Source organism: Vicia villosa, linkage group LG5, assembly GCF_029867415.1.
Source record: "Vicia villosa cultivar HV-30 ecotype Madison, WI linkage group LG5, Vvil1.0, whole genome shotgun sequence".
In the NCBI taxonomy this organism is placed as follows: domain Eukaryota; kingdom Viridiplantae; phylum Streptophyta; class Magnoliopsida; order Fabales; family Fabaceae; genus Vicia; species Vicia villosa.
In genome coordinates, this window is record NC_081184.1 from 170,016,189 (window position 1) to 170,042,342 (window position 26,154).

A 26,154-nucleotide genomic window follows, 5' to 3' on the forward strand; every position below is an offset into this window, starting at 1 on the left:
TTTTAGGAGCCACGCGGGATCCGTGCTGTTCGGAGGGTTGGATATGAAGGAGCCCTGCGCGGAGCAGGGTCCTCGGCAGTGAGCGACGCTCGGGACTAACGCCGTATCCGAGCGTCTACTTGTACGGGGAACGTGTGATCTTGCTGGGGCCCTGTGACCTAACCGAGGATGACATCTTGCCGAGCGTGCCTCAGACGGGCATCTCGGGCATGAGACTGGGCCATGGATGGTTATTGGACTCTTGGGGTTTGGCTGGGCCGAAACCATGTTGGGCCCAACCTTTGGGCCAGTCCAGAACAGGAGCCCCCCAAGTCGGAGCTTTCTGGTCAAGAAGCTGTGACTTTGATGGTGTTCGGATTTCGCGACCTAGGTGGTGCTCGGCTGCTCAATGTTCCCCCGAGGGTCCTTCCCTAGCTTGAGGCGTCGCGCGTGGGATACACGCGCTGACGTGGCATAGGCAATGATGGCCTAGGGTATAGGAGACGGCGCTTGTCAGAAGGTGCGACGTTTCGCCTTCCGAGCTTCTTTCCTATAAAAGGGGGTGAAAACGTTCATTTGGGAATTTCCCTCTGTCTGTTTATTTGCTCGGCTTTAGGTGGACGATCAAGAGAACAATTTCTCGGTTGCCTAGCATTCTTGTTCGTCGCTCCGACCGTCACTCCGCCGAAGGGATCTTCCCAGTTGCTGTCAGCATGTCTGCAAGTAAGTTCACGTTTCCCTCCTAGCTTATTATCTTCTTGTAGTGTTCGATGGGATTACTCTTGCGGTTCCCGTTACTGATAGCTATCCGTGTCGGTTGGGCCAGGCGCGCGGTCGGCGCTTCCCTCGGGTTATCTAGGCGATGCCCGGGGGACGCGTCGGCCGGCGGGTTAGCTATCGTCTGTGTCGGATCATTGCGTTCGTCTGAAATTTATACATCGTGCTTTTTACTGCTGTCGAGAGTCCTCGGCTGACGAACGTATTTCCTCGATGGGGGTTTAGCCGGGGGCTCTGCTGCTCCTGCTCTACCCTTTCGCTTGCCTTGCGGTGGAAGGGTGGATTTGATGGACTATCGAATTCACTTCTCCCTTCTGCGTGCAGGTGAATCAGATTCGAGTGCTACCTCGAGATCCGGCTCGGACACCGACTCGACGACCAGTGACTCCGACAGCTCGACGGCAACTAGTTCCGACGTCGAAATTATTGAGGGAGATGGCACTCCCTCGGCCGAAGGTGCTCATACGGGATCCCCTGGTTCGGATGCCGAGGGAGGGGTTCCCCCTATGCCGTTATTCAGTTATGAACATATCGTTGCGCCTGATTGGATAGCCGAGGAGGCTCTATCCGTTGTTTCCCGGTACACCGCGTCTCTGGATGGGGCGTTTACAGAAATTGAGGTTCTGGGGGAAGGAGATCCGCCCAATTATCAAATAGGTTGCCCGTCTCCGGACGAACGCATATGCTCTCGGTTTGCCGGGGACGGATTTGCGATGTACGATTACGTGTTTAGGGAGCTCGGCATCCGGTTACCTTTCTCTGATTTTCAGGTTTCAGTTATGGCGTTTCTATCTCTGGCGCCGTCCCAAATTCATCCGAATGCTTTTGCTTTTATGCGGGCATTCGAGATTGTTTGTGATTATTTGGGTATAGGCGCAACGTCTGCGTTGTTCGGAAGATGTTTTCGTGTTCAACGGCAGGCGTCAAACGGGCGGTACAGCTGGGTTTCGTTCAGGAACGCCGAGCGTAAACTCTTCGGAATGTATACTGATTCCGTGAAGGGTTTTAAGGATCGATACTTCGTTGTCCGCCCCCTAAGTCCAACGGCCTACTCTTCGGTGTCGGATATGGTGGCCGAGCGGGATGCCGAGGGGGAGATAGTGAGGGATGAATATGGGCAGGAAGTAAGGGAGTTCTGCACGACGTTTCCGTTTTTCTGGTGGAAGGGTCATTTTGCGTCTCCTCCGAAATACTACGCTTGGGAGGACGATGATTTGGATGATCAAGACCGGGAGTCATACTCGGTCCTCTGCAAATACGTAGATAGCTTTACCCTGTCTCGTTGGGTGACGAGGAATGGAGATCCCATACTGAACGAGGACGGGGTGCCGATCACGGAGCAGCGGCCTATTAATACCAAGGCTTTGCTAGCTTGTCGGACTCCCGAGGAGACCTGGACGCTGTTAGGTTGTGTCCATTCCCCTTGCTTTGTGATCTCTGTCCGGTATTTTGCTAACTCGTTTATTTTTTCTTTGCAGAGGCTATGCCGGAGAAGGAGGATAATATCCTGAAACAGGCATTGGATGCGAGGAAGAATCAGAAGAAGAAGAACCAGGGTGCCGGAGCTGGAGAGAACTCAGGCTCGGCAGGCTCTCCTCACAAGATTCATGTCGACGAGAGGTTACCCAAGAGATCTCGTCCTTCCGAGGGGGGACGTCCAGATCAGTCGAACCTAGGTCCCGGGCGCGCCTTCGTGTTGCCTTCTTGCTACAAGGATGGAGGCTATTTCGAGAAGTTCCCCTTGGCTACCTCACCGGATGAAGCTCGTCGGATCAGTGATATGGATTCCCCGTCCCTTCAGAAACAGTTGGCGTGCGACAGTGCCGCCGTGGTGAGGGTCTTGGAGATGGCCCAAGTGTTGGCCAGTGGAGGTTCGGGCTCGACCGAGGCCCTGAAGGAGGCCGAGGCGGCTAAGAAGGTGGCCGAGGACAAGGTGAAGGCCATGGAGGCCGAGCGCAAGGAGTTGAGGAAGAAGGTCGACGCGGCCCTGAAGCAGAAAGACGCGGAGGTTGCGGCTGAGAAGAAGAAGCTGGCTGACCTTCGACTTGAATGGGCTCCCTCGGCTGACGAGTCGCCGGATGTGGCAGCTCTAAAGTCTAGGGCTGAGTTTGCGGAGAAGATAGAGAGCCTGAAGGTAAGTCTGGCCGACATGGCCGATGTTGGGTTCGAGCGTGCTCTTAACCAGCTGAGGCTTCTGAACCCTGGTTTGAAGGAAGACAACGTCGGGCTCTCTTCGAGGATCGTGGATGGCGTGTTGGTGCCTGAGTCCCCGGGGAGCGAAGAGTAGAAAGTGTAGTTCCGGGCCTGCGTGTCCGTCTTTTCCGGCCTGCGTGCCATTTTTTTTTGTTGGGCTATGCCCGGATAATTTTTGGGGCCTGCGTGCCCGGCAATGATTGTAACTTCTGACATCGCCGGCCAATTTGGTCGGCAGCCTTAATGTTTCGTAGCTTTGCTTGTCTATATTCGTTTATTAGCTCCTTAAAGTATTATCGTTGTATGCTCGTATTTTGACGACACTTATTAGCGCTCGGACACCGGGGTGTCTCTTCCATACTTAGGATTTTCTGGTTAGCATCCGGCGATGCTCGGGCATACCGGGGAGGTTTTTGTGTTAGGTAACTGCTGGTCTATATTCGTATGCACCGAGGAGTTGCCTTCACACTTGGGATAATTTCGTTTTTATGAACTATGCTCGGCTAGGCATGATTGCCCGGGCGTGTTGGCTACGGTCCGGGTGCGCAGAGCAGGTGTGCGCTGTCAGCGAGTACGAGACCATGATTACGGCCAAGTTCTCGCGGCGTGAACGATCCCATCGCGAGCTGGGGTTCTGCCGTGCAGGTACTTCCACGGAGGGTCTAGGTGTAGAGTCTTCCGTGTGGTCGGTTCTCCCATCTGGTGGTCGGATCCGACCGTCGCTGTCGTGGAGTTCCCGCGTTCGTACCGATGACGCGGTTCCATGTCCGGTTAGCACCCGTGATGGATACGGATGTCCGGGGGTGTTAGGTCGGATCTAACTGTAGTAACGTCTGAGCTTTTCAGCGTTCCAAGGCCGAGCAAGTTTTTCACCGAGAAGATTCTCGAGGTAGTAGGCGCCGTTCTCGGTTTTGTCGTAAACTCGGTACGGGCCTTCCCAGTTTGGGGCTAGTTTGCCCTCGCGCGAGTCTTTCATGTTTCTGCGGAGCACTAGGGCGCCGATTTCAAAATCGCGCTTTATGACTTTGGCGTTATGGCGAAGAGCTATTTGCTGTTTTAGTTTAGCTTCTCGGAGGGCTGATCCTGCTCGGATCTCTTCTACCATGTCGAGTTCTTCCCTCATGGCCTCGTCGTTAAGTTCTTCCTCGAGGGGGGATTCGGTGCGCCGAGAAGGTTCTCGGATTTCTACGGGAATTACGGCCTCGGTGCCGTAGGTTAATCTGAAAGGAGTCTCGCCTGTGCTCGAATGGGGTGTCGTCCGATACGCCCAAAGTACACTATGTAGTTCTTCGACCCAAGCTTTTTTGGCTTCGCCGAGCCTTCTCTTTAGTCCTCGGAGGATGACTCGGTTGGCTGCCTCGGCCTGCCCGTTCGTCTGAGGGTGCTCGACTGAGGTGAAGTGTTGCTTCGTGCCGAGCTTGGCCACAAACTCTTGGAATTTTTTGTCAGTGAACTGGGTGCCATTGTCGGTGATTATGGCCTGAGGGACCCCGAACCGGGCGAGTATGTTTCGTTTGTAGAAACGGAGCACGTTTTGAGATGTGATCTTGGCAAGGGCCTCGGCCTCTATCCATTTCGTGAAGTAATCGACGGCGACCACGAGATATTTATTTTGGTACGAGCCGACCGGGAACGGTCCGAGGAGGTCCATTCCCCAGGTGGAAAAAGGCCAAGGAGAGGAGAGGGATTTGAGCTCGTTGGGGGGAGCTAGGTGCATGTCGGCATGCCGCTGACATTTGTCGCATTTCTGAACATGCTCTTTGGCGTCCAGCTGCATAGTCGGCCAATAGTAGCCGGCTCTGAGGGCTTTCCTCGCCAGCGACCGGCCGCCGAGATGCTGGCCGTTAATCCCCTCGTGAAGCTCCTGCAGTACTTCCATTGCCTGTGAGTCGTCGATGCATTTAAGAAGGGGAATGGAGAAGCCGCGCCGATAGAGTTTATTTTCGATGACCGTGTACGAGCAGGCTCTCCTTTTGATGGCTGAAGCTTCTTTTGGGTCATCGGGGAGCTCGCCGTTCATGAGGTAATTGTATACCGGAGTCATCCAGCACTGGTCGTCTCCGATGGCAAACACTTGTATGGCCTGCGCGTTTCTGCCCACGCTAGGGTCGGACAAGATTTCTTGTATCACCGATTTGTTCCCTCCCTTCTTTCTCGTGCTTGCGAGCTTGGATAAGAGGTCGGCCCTCGAGTTGTGTTCCCGAGGGATGTGCGCGACGTCTGCCTTTGCGAATCCTTTCATCTTTTCTTTGACGAGCGATAGATACTCGGCTAGTGTGTCGTTTTTGGCCTGGTAATCGCCGCTGACTTGCGACGCGACCAGTTGTGAGTCGGTATAAATCATGACTTCCCGAGCGCCTACGTCCTCGGCAAGGCGTAGGCCCGCTAGGAGGGCTTCGTACTCGGCCTGGTTGTTCGATGTGGTGAAGGAGAGGACTAAGGATACTTCGATGATGAGCCCCTCGTCGTTCTCCAAGATGATACCGGCTCCGCTGCCCGCGTGGCTTGAGGCGCCATCAACATAGATGGTCCATTTATTCTCGGTGGGTGTTGGGGAGTTGGAGATCGTCGTCATCTCGGCCACGAAGTCGGCGAGTGCTTGGGCTTTTAGCGCTTTCCTGCCCTCGTATTGTATGTCGAACTCGGACAGTTCGAGGGACCATCTCAGCATTCTCCCGGCCATGTCTGGTCGGCTGAGAAGTTGTTTGATCGGTTGGTCTGTCCGGACGATAATAGTGTGGGCGAGGAAGTAGTACCTCAGTCTTCTGGCGGCCGTTATTAGGGCCAGCGCGATTTTTTCTATTTGTTGATAGCGGACCTCGGGTCCTTGTAGGGCTTTGCTAGTGAAGTACACTGGCTTCTGCCCGTCTTCCGTTTCTCGGATCAGGGCCGCGCTGGCCGCCTCGCCAGAAACGGCCAAGTAGAGATAGAGAACCTCGTTGCTGTCTGGTCGGGATAGCACCGGGGGTTTGGAGAGCACTTGTTTAAGGTGGGATAATGCTTGTTCGCATTCCTCGGACCACTCGAAAGCTGCTTCTTTCCGAAGAAGCTTAAAGAATGGGAGTGCATGCTGGGCGGATTTCGCAACGAAGCGGGATAATGCCGTGAGCATTCCGTTGAGTACCTGGATGGATTTTTTGTTGGTGGGAGTAGGGAGGTCTGAGAATGCTCGGCATTTATCAGGGTTGGCTTCTATTCCTCGTTCCGTCAAGTAGAAACCGAGGAATTTGCCCGCCCGCACTCCGAAGGTGCATTTCTCTGGATTGAAGCGCATCCTGCAGGACCTGGCTTGCTCGAAGACCCGCTCGAGATGTAGTGTGTGGTCGGAATCTTCTCGAGATTTGACGATCATGTCGTCCATATACACCTCGAGCGTGTCGCCGATTTCTCCTCGGAAGACCTTGTTCATCATCCGCTGGTAGGTGGCTCCGGCGTTTTTGAGTCCGAAGGGCATTACGTTGTAGTAATAATTGCCCGATTCGGTCATGAAAGCCGTGCATTGCTTGTCGCATTTCGCCATGGGAATCTGGTTGTAACCAGAATAAGCGTCCATGAAGGACAACAGTTTATAGCCGGCCGAGTTGTCGACCAGTCTATCAATATTAGGTAAAGGGTGGGCGTCTTTTGGACATGCCCGGTTAACATCAGTATAATCAACACACATTCTCCATTTTCCATTAGATTTTTTAACAAGTACAACATTTGAGAGCCAAGTTGAATACTTGGCCTCGGAAATAAAATTTGCCTCTAGGAGGTCTTTTACAGCTTTCTCGGCAGCCTCCGCTTTCTCGGGAGACTGCCGACGCCTACGTTGTACTACGGCCTTGGCGGTTGGATTGATGGAGAGGTGGTGACAGGCGACCTCAGGGTCGAGTCCGGGCATCTCTGCGACGCTCCAGGCGAACAGGTCGGCATTGGCTCGAAGGCAGGCTACGAGTTGCTTCCTCGGCAGGTTAGGGATGCCTTTGCCGATCTTCACTGCTCTGTCGGGGTTGTCCCCCAGGGGGACCAGCTCGAAGTCTCCGTCGGGGACAGGTCGGACGGGATGAGGGGCCTTTGATTGTGTCTCTTCCCCGGTCTTCAGTTCTTCCTGCGTAAACCTCGCGTCGAGGTCGACCGAGCTGACGTTGGCCGTTGGAACCTGATCTTCCCGAGGATGCTTGTCTTCGGCTCTTGGTTTTTTGTTGGAGCTGGTCGGAGGAGCGATCAGCTCTAGTCCTTTGACGGACGCATCGAAGATCCTTCTCGCAGCTTCAATGTCGGCGTTGATGGTGGCCACTTTCCCTGTCCTCGTGTAGAACTTCATCTTCAGATGGACCGTGGAGGGTACGGCGGTTAGCTCGGCCAGTGTGGGGCGCCCGATGATGCAGTTGTACAATGTCTTGCAGTCGATTACCAAAAACCTGGTTTTGACCTGCCTGGATGCTTCCCCTTCCCCGAAGGTGACAATCAGCTCGACGTAGCCCCATGGTTTGGTGGTGGCTCCGTTAAAACCTTGGAGGTCGGAACCCACATAGGGAGTGAGGTGCGAGTCGTCCAGCTGAAGTGTTTGGAAGAGGTGGGAGTACATAATGTCGACTGAACTGCCTTCATCTACCAGGACCCGTCGCACATCGAAGTTTGCCATTCTGGCTCGGACGAGAAGGGGAATGGTGGCGTTTGGAGCTCCGCCGGGCAGTTCTTCGAGGTAGAAAGTGATTGGCTCTGACTTTCCTCGGAATTTCCGAAGAGTAGGGCCGAGATCGGCGTTGGCGCTGAGTAGCTCGTCGAACTTTCTCTTGACTGAACTGACAGTGAGAGAGCCGGGGTCCCCGCCGTTGGAGATGACCATAGCGGTGGGGAAATGTTCCCAGGTGCTGAGGGCGGTCGTCACGCCGAGCGAAGGGACGAAGTCTTCCGGTCGGGTTACGGACAGTGCGACTTGAAGTGGTCTGCTGTCTGGTGAGTTCCCCTCGTCCGAGTTTCGAGGGATGCCTCTTCTGGGGGGTTCTCCCTTCTTGGTGTATCTTGCCAGGTGGCCCTCTTTGATCAGGGTCTCTATGGCATCTTTGAGATTTATGCATTCGTCAGTCATATGCCCGTGGCTTTTGTGGTACTTGCAGTACTTGGACTTGTCTGTCCCCGGTCTTGTAGGATTTGACTTCGGGGGCCTGATGTTGGATTTCTTGAACTCGGCGTTCTGGCAGTCGGCCAGGATTTTCTCCCGGGAGGTGTTCAAAGGAGTGTAGTCGTTGAAACGCCCTGCTGGTCCTCGCCGTTCTTTGACATCTCGGGACCGGTCGTCCCTTCTTTTGTCTTGTCCTCGGCGCGACCCCGGATCTTCGAGGTTTGAGTTGCGAGAGGCACCACTGCCCCTCGGGGCTCTGATTGCGGCTGCCTCGCCTTCCTCAAAATCGATGAATGCCTTTGCTTTGTTGAGGAGGTCATTCATCGAGTGCACCTTCTCAATCTTAATAGCTTTTTTGAAGTCACTGCCGGGGAGAAGTCCTCGCTCCAAGATGTACCTCTTCATGTAGTCTTCTGTCTGTACTTGGACGGCCTCCTTGTTGAATCTTTCAAGGTAATCTCGAAGAGGTTCGTTGGGTCCTTGTACTACGGCCTCGAGATTGGCTTCCGATTTCGGTTGCCGTCGGGAGGCTGTGAAGTGGCTCAAGAAGAGTTCTTTGAGCTCGGTCCAAGAATGGATGGAGTTCGAAGGGAGGTTCCTGTACCAATTCATCGCTCCCTTCCTGAGGGTGGTCGGGAAAATGCGGCACTTGATCGAGCCTCTGACGACGTGATAGTCCATGACCGCTTCGATGCTCCGGATATGGTCGTCGGGGTCAGTGGTTCCGTCGTATTGGTCCAACACTGGCGGTTTTTCCATCCCCCGAGGGAGGCGGGCTCTCCGGATACTGGCGGACAAGGGGCTGCGGAAGTCCTCCTCGTCGCTCGGTCCTGGTGAATTGTAGTGCCTGTTTCGTCGGGGATCCTCTTGGTTGTTACCCGTCGCAGCTTTGGAGGGGCCCCGACGGCCCTGTTCGGGGGAGGGGCTTCTTTGTTCAGCGGTTTCAGGTTTCTGGTTCTTCCTGTTCTTTCTGTGTGGAGAACGGGAACGAGTCCTCCGGCGGCGATGTCTTCTCGGGGGAGACCTTGAAGAGGACGGGGAACGCCGACGGTATCTTCTCGGCGGTGAGCGCGAGGAGGAATAGGAGCGTGACCTGTAGCGCCTCCGTGGAGAAGGGCGACGTCGCCGCTGTCTTTCCAGTTCGTGAATTCGGTCATCCTGAATTCTGAGGAGGCTGTTCGTCAATTGTATTTCTTTGAGCAAGCGGACGGTGATGGGGTCAGCATCCTCGGGAATGTTGAGCGGTTCCTCTTCTTCCCCATGACGGGCTCTCCGCCTCTCGGAGGTGTGGGTGAATGAGGAAGCATGTTGCCCGTCTCGGGGGTCGGTCTCATTCACATTCTGGGCATGTTCCGGCACGTCGATCGTTCTGAGCTGCTCGCCGTTCTGAACGTGCCCTTCTGGAGGAACATGGTCAACATTCTGGACCTGTTGTAGGACCTGCAACAGCTGGGTGTCCTGGGTTTCATGCCCGGACCTTTGTCGCCGACGATCCCCCCGACGACGATTGGCTAGCTCGCGGGAGGATTCCTCGATCAGCTCGTGAAGGAGGAAAGGGTCAGCGCTTGGGATGTTGTTGTTGTCAGCCATGACGATTGGAGATGATTAGCTTTGATCTTTGTTCTTTAAAGATGGGGAAGCAAGTTTCCCACAGACGGCGCCACTGATCGTACCTGATCAGAAGAATCGTCGTAGGCTGCTCGGACTGGATCTTCCAGGAAGGAGGAGGGGGGGTGTACCTGCAAGGTACTCCGATGCCAAAGTAAGTTGACGAGCAAAGGAGCGCAAGTAATTAGCTAAGAGTGAGTAAGAATTGAATACCTGACCCTCTAGTCAAAGAGGGTATTTATAGCCCCCAGCGCTGGGCCATGATCTCGCTATTGGGTTGGATTCCCAAGCCCAACTAGGAGACTGCCAGGTTTCCTGAGCGGAAATATCGGAGGTGCGTGTATGCCCTCTGTCCTGGTTAACCGCTCCGAAGTTCAAGGGAGACGCGGTCTTTTAGGAGCCACGCGGGATCCGTGCTGTTCGGAGGGTTGGATATGAAGGAGCCCTGCGCGGAGCAGGGTCCTCGGCAGTGAGCGACGCTCGGGACTAACGCCGTATCCGAGCGTCTACTTGTACGGGGAACGTGTGATCTTGCTGGGGCCCTGTGACCTAACCGAGGATGACATCTTGCCGAGCGTGCCTCAGACGGGCATCTCGGGCATGAGACTGGGCCATGGATGGTTATTGGACTCTTGGGGTTTGGCTGGGCCGAAACCATGTTGGGCCCAACCTTTGGGCCAGTCCAGAACAAGTATATTTTAAAATTATATTCTCTCTTATAAAATAATTGTCTTATTTTTAAAAAATTAAAAAACTAATTTATCTAATACACGTTTTAATAGTTTTTTTAATGTATTTTTCATAACATTGTTGTTTACATTTCGTCTTCTACATGTATTACAATTTCAACTTAAATTTTCTATTATTTTTTAAGTTTTTTTCCAACTTTCTATATTTATGACAGTCTGCAAACAAATGCGTATCCAAAACCATATCTCACTCAAAATCTTACCTCGTGCATACGCACCGGTTTTGTTACTAGTTTATTTAATAGTAAGAAGAGTATATTTGCAATTAGAGCTAACGTGGAAGTTGTTGGTAGCATTGACATGTATGATGTAATTTATAATCAAAATGGATCATTAATACAGGTAATTTGCTGCAAAACATCCTTAAAGTTTTATTGGATTCACATATCCAGACAAGTAGAGTAGTCCTCGCTAGTTCTCATAGGAGGAGGAATTAGTAGTCACGTGCACCTCATACTTTCAAGCGCAGAGGAGGTAGAGTTTGACAGGGCAGAGATCTTGATGCAAAACCCGATACTAATGTTATTAACGATGTAGAGACATTAACTCAAAAGGATAAAGATTGAGACTGGAAATGAGGTGGAGGCTCAGAATGACATAAAGGTGGCTGCTCAGGCTGACACAGAGATGAAGGCTCCTATTGACACACGTAGGTGCCAACTCAAGTTGATACAGAGTCGTTTGTACACACAAATGCGAGCTTTCTCGGAGGGCCTAGTGATCGATCCTTGCTAACTGCGTATGCTGATCATGTGGCATTTAGACTATAGCAGAGAGAAGTATACATATGTTATTTTAAGGGTTTTTATCTATTACTGATTAATTACAAATAACTAATGGTTTATACTTTAATTGTTAGAGAATCGTGCCCCATTAAAGGTGCCCACCCATGAGGAGAAGTTGAAGAAATACTCAGATGTCTAGATGCCTAATGAGGTCAGACAAATTATCACTAATGTCGGTCTAATTCCATTGGGGGACTGTTCGTTGACCATGGTCGATGTTCCACTCCTATTTTTGTTGAGCGGTGGCATAAGGAGACATCCTCCTTTCATATTACATTTGGTGAGATGATGATCACCATGGATGATGTCTTCTAGCTCTTCCATTTCCCCTTCCAGGTAACTTCTTTACTGCTCCTCTCATTAAATAGAAGCTTGCATCTAATATGGTTGAGTTGTACTTGGGGGTTACGTAGGCTATGGTCATGAAATAGTTCATGTTTAACAGGGTCCTCACTTTCATTTCTTTTGGCTCTTGAGTTGTAAAATAAAATAATATGGGAAGAATTATGAAAATGTATGTTGGAATGAAGAATTAAAAAATAATTTATAATAATGTGATAGTATTAATTGTGTTTACTGAGATTTGAAAATATATAATCATGTACAAGTAAATATTTCAAAAAGTTATTATAAATTTATTTTTAACAACTCTAATAGAAGCTACTTAAATTGTATTTTTACTCATAAAATAAAAGTCACTTTTTTATAAGAAGTTTATTCTAAAAATTGTTTGGCCATACTTTTTCTTTTAAGTAGAAAATAAGTCAATAAAAAGTCAGGTCAAACGATACTGAAGTGTAGTTTCATAACCAATGTAAGAATGATTACTTGGAGTGGTACATTACAATATGACACCTTCACATCATTCCACTTGCTTAGTCTACTGATGATGCTGGACCTTTCCATGATGGGTGACCTTCAGTTGACATGCCACCGTCTTCATCGTCTCCACCTGATATGACTGACCAACAGTGATTGTTGAGGATAAAACTTCTTTCAAATAATCTCATGAATTTGACAAACCCAAATGGTGAGATGCATGTTAAGTTGTCTCAGATAACACACATTGCTCGTGGTGGACTTGAGTATATTTTATTAGTTTTTTTTAATGTTCCTGATATTATTGGTATATTATTGACATTTTATCTTAGCATTTCATTAGATGAAAATTAACATTACATTACTTAACACGAACAATGCTTAACATAACTTAATAAAAAAAATACTATTAACAAAACTTAAACAGTACTAGATGATCACGATGTTTCAACATCTTAATAATATCGTCGATAGATGTTACAATTGTCGCATCCACCACGATCAGACCCTTTGTTTCATATTAGTGATATGTGCTCCACATGACTTTTAAATCGTCACCAGTCTTTAGGCCAAACTTATAGAAACTAACCTCCCCTTTATTATCGATTGATGGTGAACCATACTCGATCTTAACTACTTTTCAGTTGTCACTATGGTGCAAAAGATTATTCAGTTTATATTTTAAAACACCAAGAGGGGTGCCCTCTATGAGCCTAAAATCAACTGAAAGTTTCATTCTGTTGAAGTACACAAACGCGAGATACCAATATTGAGACATTCTGAAATGTTTTTTTAACATACGATGCATATTTATACAAGTTTGGAATCATCATGGTCCATACAAAATTGTTGGTGCAATCATAACCCTGCAAAAGTATTGACAAAACGCCAACCGATGAAAATTAACACTACCGGATTTTTCAGGAGCATGAGAAAAATCCGATAATCACTTGCATTTTTAAAAATGATTTTGAAAAAAAACCAGTAAATTAACGCTATCATTTTTTTTAGGATTATGATAAAAATAATCTCGGATTCTTTTAAAAAAATTGATAGATTTTGACACGAATCGAATTTTTTTTTTGAAAAAATCGATAAAAATACACACTAAATTACTTTATTAGCCTACTGTATTTTTTATAATGCATACCACATTTTTTTATTAGCCTACTTAATTTTTTATACGCTATTTTTAAAAATATTTGAAATATTATAAAAAAAGGTTAAATATGTTTTTTGTTCCTATAAATATTTCAAATTTTAATTTTTAGTCCTTATAAAAAAAATTATATTTTAGTTATTATTAAATTGATTTTGCATGACGTTTTAGTCCTTCTACAGAAACTAAAACTATGTGCATAACTAATTTTATAGGACTAAAATAATATTTATATAAGAATTAAAATTTAAAATTGATAATTTTGCAGGGACAAAACATATTTAACCCTATTTAACCCTATGAAAAATGAGGGGTGTCATGTTAAATTTTAATATTGGCAGTGCAAAAACTGTAATTTTCTGTATCCATAACATTCGGCCCATTCTAACAAAATAATCACGAGTTTAGTTACGCTGTTTCCAATTCCATACACTATCATCAATGTTAACAATATGCATTAGCACTTTCTGAAAGTACCAAGCAAGCAAGCATCAAATGTTGTTCTTCTCTTTCAAACTACTTCATTATTAGGGTTTCTTTCATACACTCCAATGGCGACCCAATTGGTAGCACCAACCTCTTCACAAACCCAAACTGTTAACCAATTCTTCAACAAATTAGAATCTCACAAAGCCGCCCTCACTAAATGCACCGACCTATTCACCACCCTCTCCAACCATTTCTCCACCGCGCACGACTCTATCTCCCACAAACTCCAAACCCTAGATTCCAAATTTCAATCCCTCGATTCCCGCTCCAAGGAAACCCTAGAATCCCTCAGCAACCAGGAGGATTCCATCCCGGAGCGTGAATCATCCGCCGCTGCACGCATTGATGAGCAGAAGGAAGCCGCGCTTGATGACCTTCGGAACTCCGTTCCTTTGTCGACGCTTAATATATCTGATGCGCTTAAATCGTTGTCGAGGAAGATGGACGCTAATGCTTTGATTCGGTTTGTGGTTGCGAAGAGGAAGGAGTCGGTGATGTTGAGGCCGGAGATTGCGGTGGCGATAAAGGAGGCTGTGGATGCGCCGAGATTGGTTCTCGATGCGGTGGAGGAGTATTTGAAGAGTAAAACTGAGGCGAAGTCTGGTGTTACTGATAAGAGATGGGCTTGTGGGCTTTTGATTCAGGGGTTGATTTCGGAGTCGAGTGTGTATTCGAGAAAGATTGTGGAGAGGGCTGCGGGGCTTGTGGATTTGTGGAAGGAACAGCTGGATGGGGAGCAGGAGAAGGGTGCTGCGGAAATGGTGATGTTTTTGCAGATTGTGGCGTGCTTTGGGTTAAGGTCGAAATTCGATGATGAGTATTTGAGGAAATCTGTGATGGAGTTTGCTTCAAGGAGGGATATGGCTAAGGTGGCTGCTTCCTTGGAATTTGGTGACAAGATGATAGGTTTGTTTCTTTTCTTTGACCTTTGCATATGGTTAGTGTTATATTGGTAGAAGCTTCCTTTAATTATCTATTGTTTTAGAATGTTCTGTTAATTATCTATGTTATTAGAGTGGTTAAAAAGGATCCATTTCTTAATCGATTATATGATCTGGTTTGGTCAAGTATCATTCTTTCACAGGTGTTTGTCAATGTTCTATGACCAATTATTCCCCTCGGCCCCGGCCTCTTCTAGGCCGTGTCTGCCTCCCTGACACTATTCCCCAACCTCCCAAAGAAACCTATGAAGAATGAGAATATCTTCTGTTAGTTCACCATCCAAAACCTTTACAGGTAGTGACTCAGGTTAAGCAGATGGTTCATAAAACCTCCATTTGCATCTGAAACAAATGCTTGCTTCCTAATTTTTGATTTCCACCTACCTGATAAATGTATTTTTATTGCCTTTTTAACACATTGTTGGTAAAATCTGCCAAACATCAAATAAACTGAATGAATCCGCATAATGTCCAAGCCAAGTTTAATTTGGTCAATGCGTGGTGTTGGAGAAGGAAGTTGGTGTTGCCATGATATTAGGAAAAGTGGATGGAAATGACATACCTGAAACTTTTTTGGAGTAATGGTGGAGGTGGTATGAGAAACAAGCAAGTACATTGAATGAAGCCGCATAATGTGCAAACCAAGTTTGATTTGGTCAAACCTTGGTGTTTGCGATGTTAGTTGGTGTTGTCATGATGTTAGGAAGAGTGGATGGAAATGAAAAACCTGAAACTTTGTTTGGAGTAATGGTGGAGATGGTCTGAGAAACAAGCAAGTTTCTTGATAAGAAAGAATGGGTGCAAATAATTGTGGCGGAAATGGTGGTCATTGGAGAAATTATGGGAGAAATGGTGGTCATTGGAGAAATTATGAGGATGGGATGAGAAGACACATCATATTTGAGCCGTATAATGTTTGCATATCTTTGCATGGGTTAAAGGGGATTCCTTCCCACATCACTCATGTATTTTTGTTAATGTTTTTTATATACCCAAAGGAATTTTTATAAAGAACAAATTTTAGAACATAGATATAATATTTAGAGCTATTAAAATTTTCAAATTTTAGGGAGTGTGTTGAAGTTTTAAATTATTTTCTAAAAGGTATTTGTTTGTTTATTTATTTATTTTTCCTTGGAAATAGCTTTCATTGACTCGGATGTATTTCTCCAATCTATTACACTGATTGCTACGTTGATTGCTGATTCTGCTCGATGACATATTCCCACATTGAAAGTTGATTTTGTAAGGTTGAATTAGACCCAACTTAAATTCTAAAACTCGTAGTAAAGTCTATCTTAAATTTGTTGACGGGCTTCCCCCATAGTCCTCACTTCAAGATCATTGGGGCCCGAGCATGGTAATCATCATTTCGGTTGCCTTCATTGCTGACTCCTACAATTTCATTATGTTGGGTGTAAAGGAGTGGATTCAGTCCCACATTGCCTAGGGATAAGGCCTGTGTAGTGTTAGGTTGAGTTAGGCCCAGTCCAAAATTATTATGAGGCTTGGTTGTTGTTATTGTTGTATCAGACTTCTGCTACCAAGCCACTTGGGTCACACTACAGCTGTTCAGTCCTTGGTGTGAAGGGGGTGTGTTAAGACTTAAGAGTTCCACATTCGATGTGATAAGGTCTGAAGATAGTTATATAAGTGGAGGTATTCCTCACTTTACAAGCTGATTTTGGTCAACCCAAATTCTAAGACATAATGACATATGTTAAGTGGCAATGTTGTTTACTAGTTATCATCGTGGCGCCTAGCAGATTTATGCCAGCCACCATTGGCAATTTGTGAAAAGCTCCCAGCCATGTGTTCCAATCCCACATTTTATATGGCGAAACTTTGTCCATCCGTCATAAACTGCCATGTTGTCACCTTATTAAAGCCAACATTTTCTGCAAACCCTCATTAAATGTTTTCCTTGCTTTTATTATATTTTTTAGATGTTCCCATTACACCTATCCTTGTCAATGTCTAAACGCTTAAGAGTTAAATTTTCTGGATGACTTTAAATCTATTAGTGAGAGAAATTTCAATTATGTTATCACATACAGTTTTTACCTTGATTCATATTAATTTGATACACCTATAGCATCAGAGAGCAAAACTTTATTAGATTATATACAATTCAGTTTTGACCAATGCATCATACTTATTTTATTTTGAGCTCCCATCATACTTAAAGCTAATAAAACAAGTGTTTTATGCAGATATTATAGATGAACTAGTCAAAAATGGCAAAGAGATAGAAGCTGTTTATTTTGCTTCAGAATCTGGTTTGACTGAAAGATTTCAACCAATCAAGCTACTCGAGTCTTATGTTCGGAACTACAAAAGTAATGCAGCTAGTATATTGGCGAATGGAAATAACAGTCAGGCCGCAACAGTATGGACTACCTTTTCAATTTGGTTTCATATAGTAATGTTTATACGGTAATTACTCCATGAACCACGTCTTAAATGGACAACTTTGTTAAATCATTGTATTTTTTCAGGAAGAGTCAACTACTTTGGAGTTGAAATCGATTAACGATGTAATCAAATGTGTGGAAGATCACAAACTTGAATCAGAATTCAGGCTTGATGAAGTGAAAAAGCGAGCTTCCCAGTTGGAGAAGAGCAGGGCTGAGCGAAAAAAGACTTCAATATATGGAAGTTCAAGATCATTTGCAAGTGGGAGTGGACTTGGAAGTGGAAGTAGAACTCGAAAGCGTGGCAGTCGAGGGAGTGGATCAAGCTCTTCTCGTCCAGCCAAATCAGTCAGAACTAGTGTTTACCCGTCATCTTACAGTCGCAGGAACCTGGCTCCTATACATCCTAGTCCTAGTCCAAGATATTCAGCACCATTACACTATCCAAGCCAAGCTATGTTGGAAAATTCAACTGTTGCTAATCATTATGCAGCAACCTATGGAAACTCCATCACTCAAAGCCCAGCTGGATTAGGAATAACACAACAACACTATTCATACCCTGTTGACAACAATTTAGGTCCTTCTAATTATCTATCCAGTAGTTCTTATGCAGGACAGACCAGCTATGGGGTATATGATTATGGAACCGCTGCTCCTCCACCAACTTATCCATACACAGTAGATCAAACCGGCTACAGGGGTTGAGTTTTCTTTTTCTCCCTCAATCATTTGTTGCCTGATGTCTTCTTTTTGATGCTGCTGTCATCTAATTCATTTCTTTCTGTGCATGTCAATATTGGAAATACAGTTTCCTAGGAACATATTTTGTCAAAAACATAGATCTATGGTGCCAATTCAAAGGGGGATTACTGATGAACTTTTATGTAATAGTTAACATTATAATTATAATTGTATTAGTTGATCATTTTAAAAATGTACTGTACTGTCGTTGTTGCGTTAAACAATTTTTTTTAATTGTTCACGTATTTATGGACTAATTCATGGCAATATCTTAAACATTAGCGTGAATATAAACTCTGACCGTGGGTTTAGAGGGAGAAAATAAATAATTTTAGTAGTAGAGTTAAATGAATTTTTTTCTCTATTTTTTGAATGTGAGTTTGGATGATAAATATTCAACGTTTTTGAAAGGATTAGAGAGTTAAATGAAAATTTTCTCTTTATTTTTTTAAGAATGATAAATATTTTTATTTTTAAAGTATTAGAACATTATGAATTATATTTAAATAATTTATTTAGAGCTGTTTGTTTAAGTTTATTTATTTTTTAATAATTTTTATACTATAAATATATTTAAATAATCGGCGACCGTGACGGAGAGTGATCGTACCTTTCTCGCCGAGGGGTTGTCATCGCGGCGTGGTGACGAGTTCTTTGGTCGGCCCTTTGCTTTGTGTGGAGGCGAACAATGGTTGTCTGGTCGTCGATTGTCTTTGTTTTTTTTGGCACCTAGGGAGCGCTGATCCTCGCGGGGAAGAGAACAATTGTGTTTTTTTATCATTACTGGTTGCGGCTTTTCCAATGGCAGGCGGCGGCCCGGTTGTCGAGGCGAAGGGCTTCGGGACTGGTATCGTTGGTGTCTCTGCGGGGGAGAGCATGAACGACAGTCCTTCTCCAATGCTTAGATCCTTTCATTTTGCAGGTAAATCATTTTGTTGGTCTGGTTAAGAGCCGCGAACAGGGCCTCCATGGTTAGGTCGACATTGAGCGGCACTAGAATCGGCTAAAATTCCTTCGGCGTCTTCTCTGAATCTTTGTGGGTTTTGATGAATTAGATGTTGTTATCGGTGTTATCGGTCGCGTCGTCGGATGAGGGGGAAACGATGTGCTCGTCTCTCCTCACCGGGGTGCCTTCCTCCAAGAATGGCATTTCATTGCCGTTGTTAGGGTTACAGACGGAGAGATGATGGTTTCGGGACTACAGTTGTTGTCGTCGTCTTGACCTGCCATTATGGGTTACTGAGATTATTGTTTTGATCTTTTAGTTTAAGGGAAAGAAAAGATGGGGAAACAGTTTCCCACAGACGATGTCACTAATGTTACCGGTGATCAAAAAGTATGTAGTCAGAAACATTTTGTTGGCTTGAACGATTACGGGGGAGGGGGTGTACATGCAAACACTCTGATGCTTAATTCAATTCAGGTGAAGAGGTAAGTGATAAGGGGTTAGAGCGTAGAATACCTAACCCTTATGCGGAGGAGGGTATTTATAATGAATCCCTAATGCTTGGCCAACGGTCTCCGTTATGGCCAATGGTCTCCGTTATCTTTTTTATAATATTTTTATGGTAATGAAAGATTTTACTTTTGTTACTAACTTGCTTCTTAATTTTGGAGTTACTGGGTGCCCTTATAGGGGCAACTCCATATTGTTCACAAATTATTCTCATTTCGCGCTTACTATTCATTTTTTTAATTTTGAATTTTATTTTGTATTTTATAATCAGTACATATTTGTATACCTGTTTCTATTATATAATTGGAAATTTCTCCCATAGTCAAAGTATTGTAAGGAGTAGTCCCATTAATTTTTTTTTAATATTGGTTTTAACCTTTTCAACGAATAGTCTAGGTAAGCCACTGATAAATCTTTCTTTTCAATAATCCGCCGCTCCATCAGATCTAAGGCATGGTAGTACTAGAGGACGCATGACATAAAACTCGATTATTAGTACTTCTACGACAATTATTTTTCAACTTGCTTAAAGCCCTTAAGATATTTAGACATGATTCAATACAAATTATTCAACTATAGTAAATGTATTTTACTATATTTGTTTTCAAAATTTCTTTAGAAAACTATATATATATATATATATATATATATATATATATATATATATATATATATATATATATATATATATATATATATATATATATATATATATATATATATATATATATATATATATATATATATATATATATATGAGGAGAAAACATCCTTGAAGATGTTAACATTGGATTTGACAGGAGGTTAACATATTAGAACCACTTTGGATCCTTTCCTTCATTTTTCTCTCCTTCCCTCTCCATCTTCTCTATCTCTCTCTTAATCTCATTCTCTCTCTTGATTAAATTTTGTTTTTTATTGATGAGTGAGAGTGAGATTAAGAGAGAGATAGAGAGGATGGAGAGGAAAGGATAGAAAAATGAAAGAGAGGATGCAAGTCCAGAAACATTTTGGATCCTCTTCTTCATTTTTCTCTCATTTCCTATTAGAACAAAGTAGAATTTTTTTTTAATTCATCAAAAAATTTCTATCAATTTTATCATTGTCTATGTCAATGTGACCAATCTTCCAATAATACACTTAACGTGCCAAATGATCAAACTTGCCGGATAAACTTATTTGATATAATATCAAATCAAATTGATAAACTATTTATATATCATAAAAGATTTAAGGACCAAGTTAATCAATAACACAAATTCCACGACTAACAAATTTTGTTCTCTATCAAAAAGTCTAACATATCTTCTCATTTTGGGGACAACTTCTCTACCCATCACAAAAAGTTGGGTAGTGTACCTTCAGCCAATTACAAGGTTCCATTTAATTTCAAAATTTTTTACATTGAAGATAACTTTATCCAACTTTTTGAGTTGGGTAGATAAGAATTCACCAATTTTTTAAAGATAAAAGTGTGATGAAATTTGATAGATGGTTGTGATTAGTTATTGTCAGTGCATCACCCCTTTTCTCCTTTTAAAATATTGCTATTATATGGATTTTAGTTGAATCTTGAAATATTATGCTATTATAACATCACTAACAACTATTTTTCTTCATTTAAATGGCATCTCCTACTATATACTCCTAATTCCTCTATAATAATAAGTCAATAACATCTCAATTTTCAACCATCGTTCTCTCTGCATCCACACACAAACAAAGATGAGTATTGACCATGCCAATGGCACAGCACCCTCCATCACCAACGTTCCTACCATCAAGTTCACCAAACTATTCATCAATGGAGATTTCGTTGAATCAGTTTCAGGTCAATATTATATATAACTATATTTTTCATTTATTTTGTTCCTACTATTATTTGGCTTTTACCTTTTTAGCTTTCTAAGTTCTTTATAATTTTTCACATAAAAATGATCATCTCAATTCTATATAAATTAAGAAGAAATTAAGCTGTATATATACATGGTAATATCTTCATAATATATTGTTTTTATACAATAAATATTTGTAAAAACTCTTATTTTTGTGGATAAAATAATAGGGAAGAGTTTTGAGACAATAGATCCAAGAACAGGAGATGTTATAGCAAGAATAAGTGAAGGAACCAAAGAAGACATTGATGTTGCTGTAAAGGCAGCTCGTCACGCATTTGACTCAGGTCCATGGCCTCGTCTGCCCGGCACTGTATGTTATTTTTCCCATCTTTTATTATTCTTAGCAGTCATTCTACGTCATATCTTAATAATCAAAAGTCAATATTATTAAGTTGAACTTATCGGAATTCAAACTCTATCTTGATACTTTTAGTTGCGTGTTTTTCTAGTATTTATTAATTCGTCATCGGACAAAAAGAAATATCATGCTAACATGTGTCCTAAGAACAAATGTTAATATACTATAATTAGAAAAATTTAAATATAATAAAGTCATTTTAAAGTTTCAAAAAATTAAATACACGCAATTCAAGAGAATATTTCTAATTAAAGTATCATTAAGGGCACATGTTAGCATTTTCAAAAAAAAATTTTTTTTTTAGTAATTCTCGTTAAATTGACTTTAAGATTTAAATTGAATTTATTATAAGTAAATTATTACGTCAAAGATGGTATAAATATGTTATAAGAATGAATGATGGAGTATTTTCTATGGGACTAAATGTTGTATTAATTAATATTTTCTATAATATTAATAGTTATAGGCCAGTGGAATTTGATCCTCTTTGCTTACAAAAGACAAAAATGTTATATGGACCTTGGAAGAACATGTCACCACCATGATTTGTATTTAAAAATCTTTTACAATAAAAAAAATAATGAAATGTGATATGAATAAAATATTATATAATTAAATGTTTAACATCAAAGTCGATAATATTATTAAATTTATTTTTTCTTTGAAGTCTACAATTTTATTATTGCTATTTTTAAATACGCTGTTGAAAAGTGTCAGACACACGTTTAGCTCAGAAGTTACACTTTGTAGTTTCTCATTTCTACGGTGAAATGCCATGTAAACTCGCGGTGGAGTAAAAGAAAAACTATTCCAAACATGCATTATTATATATACGTTATTATAGTATTACATATTATTTAGTTCACTTTAATTAAGAAAAATTAATGTAATATTTATTATATTTTGCAAACTTAATTGATTATCAGGAAAGAGCAAAAATAATGATGAAATTTGCGAACCTAATTGAAGAAAACATAGAAGAGCTAGCAGCACTAGAAGCCATTGATGCAGGAAAGTTGTACCATCTCTGTAAGGTTTTAGACATTCCCGCTGCAGCAAATACACTACGTTACTATGCCGGTGCAGCTGATAAAATTCATGGAAATGTATTAAAAGCTTCTGGACAGTTCCATGCTTATACATTGATGGAACCAATTGGTGTTGTTGGACACATTATTCCCTGGAACTTTCCTACTTCAATGTTCTTTGTCAAGGTTAGCCCTTGTTTAGCTGCTGGATGCACTATGGTCCTTAAACCTGCTGAACAGACACCTCTTTCTGCTTTGTTTTATGCTCATCTAGCCAAATTGGTATGTTTCATCGAATTATTATGTTTTACTTTGTACTCGGTTTGTCTCATATTACGTGTCTCATATTTGACTTTTCTTTCTTTCTCATTTTTAAGGCTGGAATACCGGATGGAGTGTTGAATGTAGTACCCGAATTTGGAGCTATTGCTGGTGCTGCAATTAGTTCACACATGGATATTGATGCGGTAATTTAACTACTTGTCGAAGTTATTATGAAATTTGAAAGAAATATTTTAAATTTGGGTAACTTGCGTCACAAGCTTTGTTATTACAGATGATATTAATGTCAGTTAAATGTAGTTTCTGTGGTCTAAGTCATGGTCGTAGAGATGTCAAAACATTGATGTCGTGACCTAATTGTGTTCGCGCATGACTAATTGGTCGGTGATGTATGTTTAGGTCAGCTTTACTGGTTCAACACAAACCGGGCGAAAGATAATGGAAGCTGCAGCAAAGAGTAACTTGAAACAAGTTTCACTTGAATTAGGAGGCAAGTCGCCGCTCATAATTTTCGATGATGCTGATATTGAAAAAGCTACTGAACTTGCTCTTATAGGCATCTTATTCAACAAGGTGGAAATTGCTTTCATGAAAATCCTCTCTTTTAAACAACATCTTTGGTTTTCTAATGTGTCAATTTTACTAACCTTACATGTTGCCTTTTTGTGACAATAGGGAGAAGTGTGTGTTGCAAGTTCACGCGTGTTTGTTCAAGAAGGAATCTATGAAGAATTCGAGAAAAAATTGGTAGAAAAAGCAAAAGCTTGGATCGTCGGGGACAATTTCGATCCTAAAGTTCAACAAGGACCTCAAGTAAGTTTGACCTCGTGCATAACACCTCGCATTCAGGGTTAGAATAGAATTGGACGAATTATGAAGTTTTCTTGATGCACACTCCACGAATTACATTTACAGTGAAATATGTTTAGATTTTAAATCCTCCATCTTTCGGTCGTAACAATCATGTGTACAATGTATAGGTTGACAAGAAACAATTTGAAAAAATTCTTTCATATATAGAACATGGAAAAAGAGAAGGAGCTACCCTTTTGACTGGTGGTAAAACAATTGGAAGTAAAGGATACTACATTGAGCCAACAATTTTCTCTAATATAAAGGTTAATAAGTCCACAATCAATTTTGATATCTTTGCCAAACTTCATAACTAATAATTGTTCTATTCTCTATAAATTGTTTTGTTTAGGATGACATGCTTATAGCACAAGATGAAATATTTGGTCCTGTGTTGGCACTGAAAAAGTTTAAGTAAGTTTCTTTTTCAATATATTTCTCCGTTATTTAATCATTATAATAATGACATTTCTGAATAAAGGTATGTCTCGTATTTGACATCGGTCAATCTGAGACATTGACATGAGATTACATTTAATGGATTCATTTTTTTAAATAATTAGATATTGTGTCTGGTGTTTGTAGGACTATTGAGGAAGCAATTAAGAGTGCTAATAATACAAGATATGGTTTAGCAGCAGGTATTGTGACAAAGAATTTGGATATAGCAAACACTGTGTCAAGATCCATTCGAGCAGGCACTATTTGGATAAACTGTTATTTTGCTTTTGGAGATGATATTCCATTTGGAGGATATAAAATGAGTGGATTTGGAAGAGAATATGGATTGGAAGCCATTCACAAGTATCTACAAGTTAAATCTGTTGTTACTCCCATTTATAATTCTCCATGGCTCTGAGTATTTTCCTATGAATTTTGGAAAGTGACTAGTTTCCAACTTTCTTGCCATAACCACATCATATCTACTGTGGTGAATACAGCTCATCCACTTTTATAGGACATTAAGTTATGAAAATAAATTAAAATCATATATATATGAATTGTCATAAACTAAAACATGCATAATATAATATGTGTATTAATGTGCATAATGCAATCTATTGTTTTTCTTTTGTTTTCTATAAGTTTATTCATGGATTAAGAATCATATATGAAGTGTCATAAACTAAAATGAATATATAAAATTTCATTTATGATTCAAACATTAATTCACCTAGTGCAAAGAGTTTAGTTCAACAGTGTTATTAAACGGGACTTATAATTATAAAAGCCGCACACACATAATAAAAGCGAGAGAAAGAGTATTTCGTAACTCACATGTATTTTGATTTTTGATGAAGATAAATCTACATGAATATAAGTCATGCCTTTTGTAGGCTTTTGTATTATTCAAAAGGTATAGATGTGTGTTCCCCCTAAGGATAGGGAGACTCAGAAGTTTTAATGGATATATTACATATTTGGGGATGGGGGCTAACTCACAATGGCGAGTAGTCCTATACAGTGGTTTTTGAAGTTGTTTAAGAGACCAACTCAAGTGAGGTGAGAGGCTCTGTTGGCGATTTGTGCTGCCAGGTTGCAGGCGGGCGGTTAAATAGAGGATGTTAAGGCTACTAGGAGCGAAATGCTCACTGAGTAGTATTTGGTGGTATTGAGTGAATATGAATTGAGTATCTCCTTTCTTATCTCCCATTAGGGGAGAGGTATTTATAGAAGTCTCTTGGGCTTGGGCTGCTAATTTTATTTAGCACAATATTCACAAGTTAAGTTTCACCTCTCTTATGTATGTCACATGTAATTTGAGGTTAAATTTTTTGCTCAGGCTGCCTAAATTTTTTGGCTTCACCACTGAAACTAGCCGTTATTCAAACTAGTCGATATTCATATCCCTATAAATATAATAACATGTATAATAAACTTCATGTCCTTAAAAAATCATTCCCAACTTCTCTCTTTTCATTCAATATCAAACTTCTCTTCACATGGATCCTTCCAATCCTTCCCTTCTTGAAAAAATGTTCGTGGATTTTATGAACGACGGTATGGACAAAAAACTTGTGAGGCTTTACTTTGAAAGTCAGACGCAAGAAGAATTTGGGAGCTCAAGTAGGCATGGACGCCAAAGAAGAAATATAAAGAGGAATCGTGAAGAAGGACACAAGCGTCAATTCAATGATTATTTCTCAGAAACTCCAATGTACACAAATGAGCAATTCCGTTGAAGGTGTCGAATGCATAAACATGCATTCCTTCGCATCGTTGAAGCTCTTGGTCAACATTATGAGTATTTTCAGTTAAAGATAGATGCAACTGGTAGATCAGGTCTTTCACCGCTACAAAAATACATTGTTGTTATTCGTATGTCGCCATAAGGAACATCTGCTGATACTGTGGATGACTATTTGAGAATTGGTGAAACCACAACACTAAAATGTGTTAATAATTTTACAATGGGTGCGATCAGTTTATTTGGGCCATAATATTTACGAAAGCCAACCAGTGAAGATATCGAAGGCTTGCTACAGATGGGGGAGGCACGCGGCTTTCCAGGTATG

At 42.5% G+C, this 26,154-nt stretch overlaps 2 protein-coding genes across 2 annotated transcripts; both read left to right on the forward strand.

The window, feature by feature from the left end:
• Positions 1-13,583: 13,583 nt before the first annotated feature.
• On the forward strand, positions 13,584-18,002 carry LOC131603875 (FRIGIDA-like protein 4a). The gene is made up of 3 exons (XM_058876316.1): positions 13,584-14,571; positions 16,820-16,995; positions 17,105-18,002. The coding sequence occupies exons 1-3, from the start codon at positions 13,728-13,730 to the stop codon at positions 17,726-17,728; spliced, it is 1,644 nt and encodes a 547-aa protein (XP_058732299.1). The 5' UTR covers positions 13,584-13,727; the 3' UTR covers positions 17,729-18,002.
• A 2,806-nt stretch (positions 18,003-20,808) lies between these two features.
• Positions 20,809-24,690, forward strand: LOC131603876 (aldehyde dehydrogenase family 2 member C4-like). Its single transcript, XM_058876317.1, has 9 exons — positions 20,809-21,051; positions 21,286-21,428; positions 22,403-22,786; positions 22,882-22,971; positions 23,186-23,359; positions 23,462-23,599; positions 23,767-23,904; positions 23,991-24,052; positions 24,224-24,690. Exons 1-9 carry the CDS (start codon positions 20,946-20,948, stop codon positions 24,495-24,497), a joined length of 1,509 nt encoding a protein of 502 aa, XP_058732300.1. The 5' UTR covers positions 20,809-20,945; the 3' UTR covers positions 24,498-24,690.
• The last annotated feature ends 1,464 nt before the right edge of the window (positions 24,691-26,154 follow it).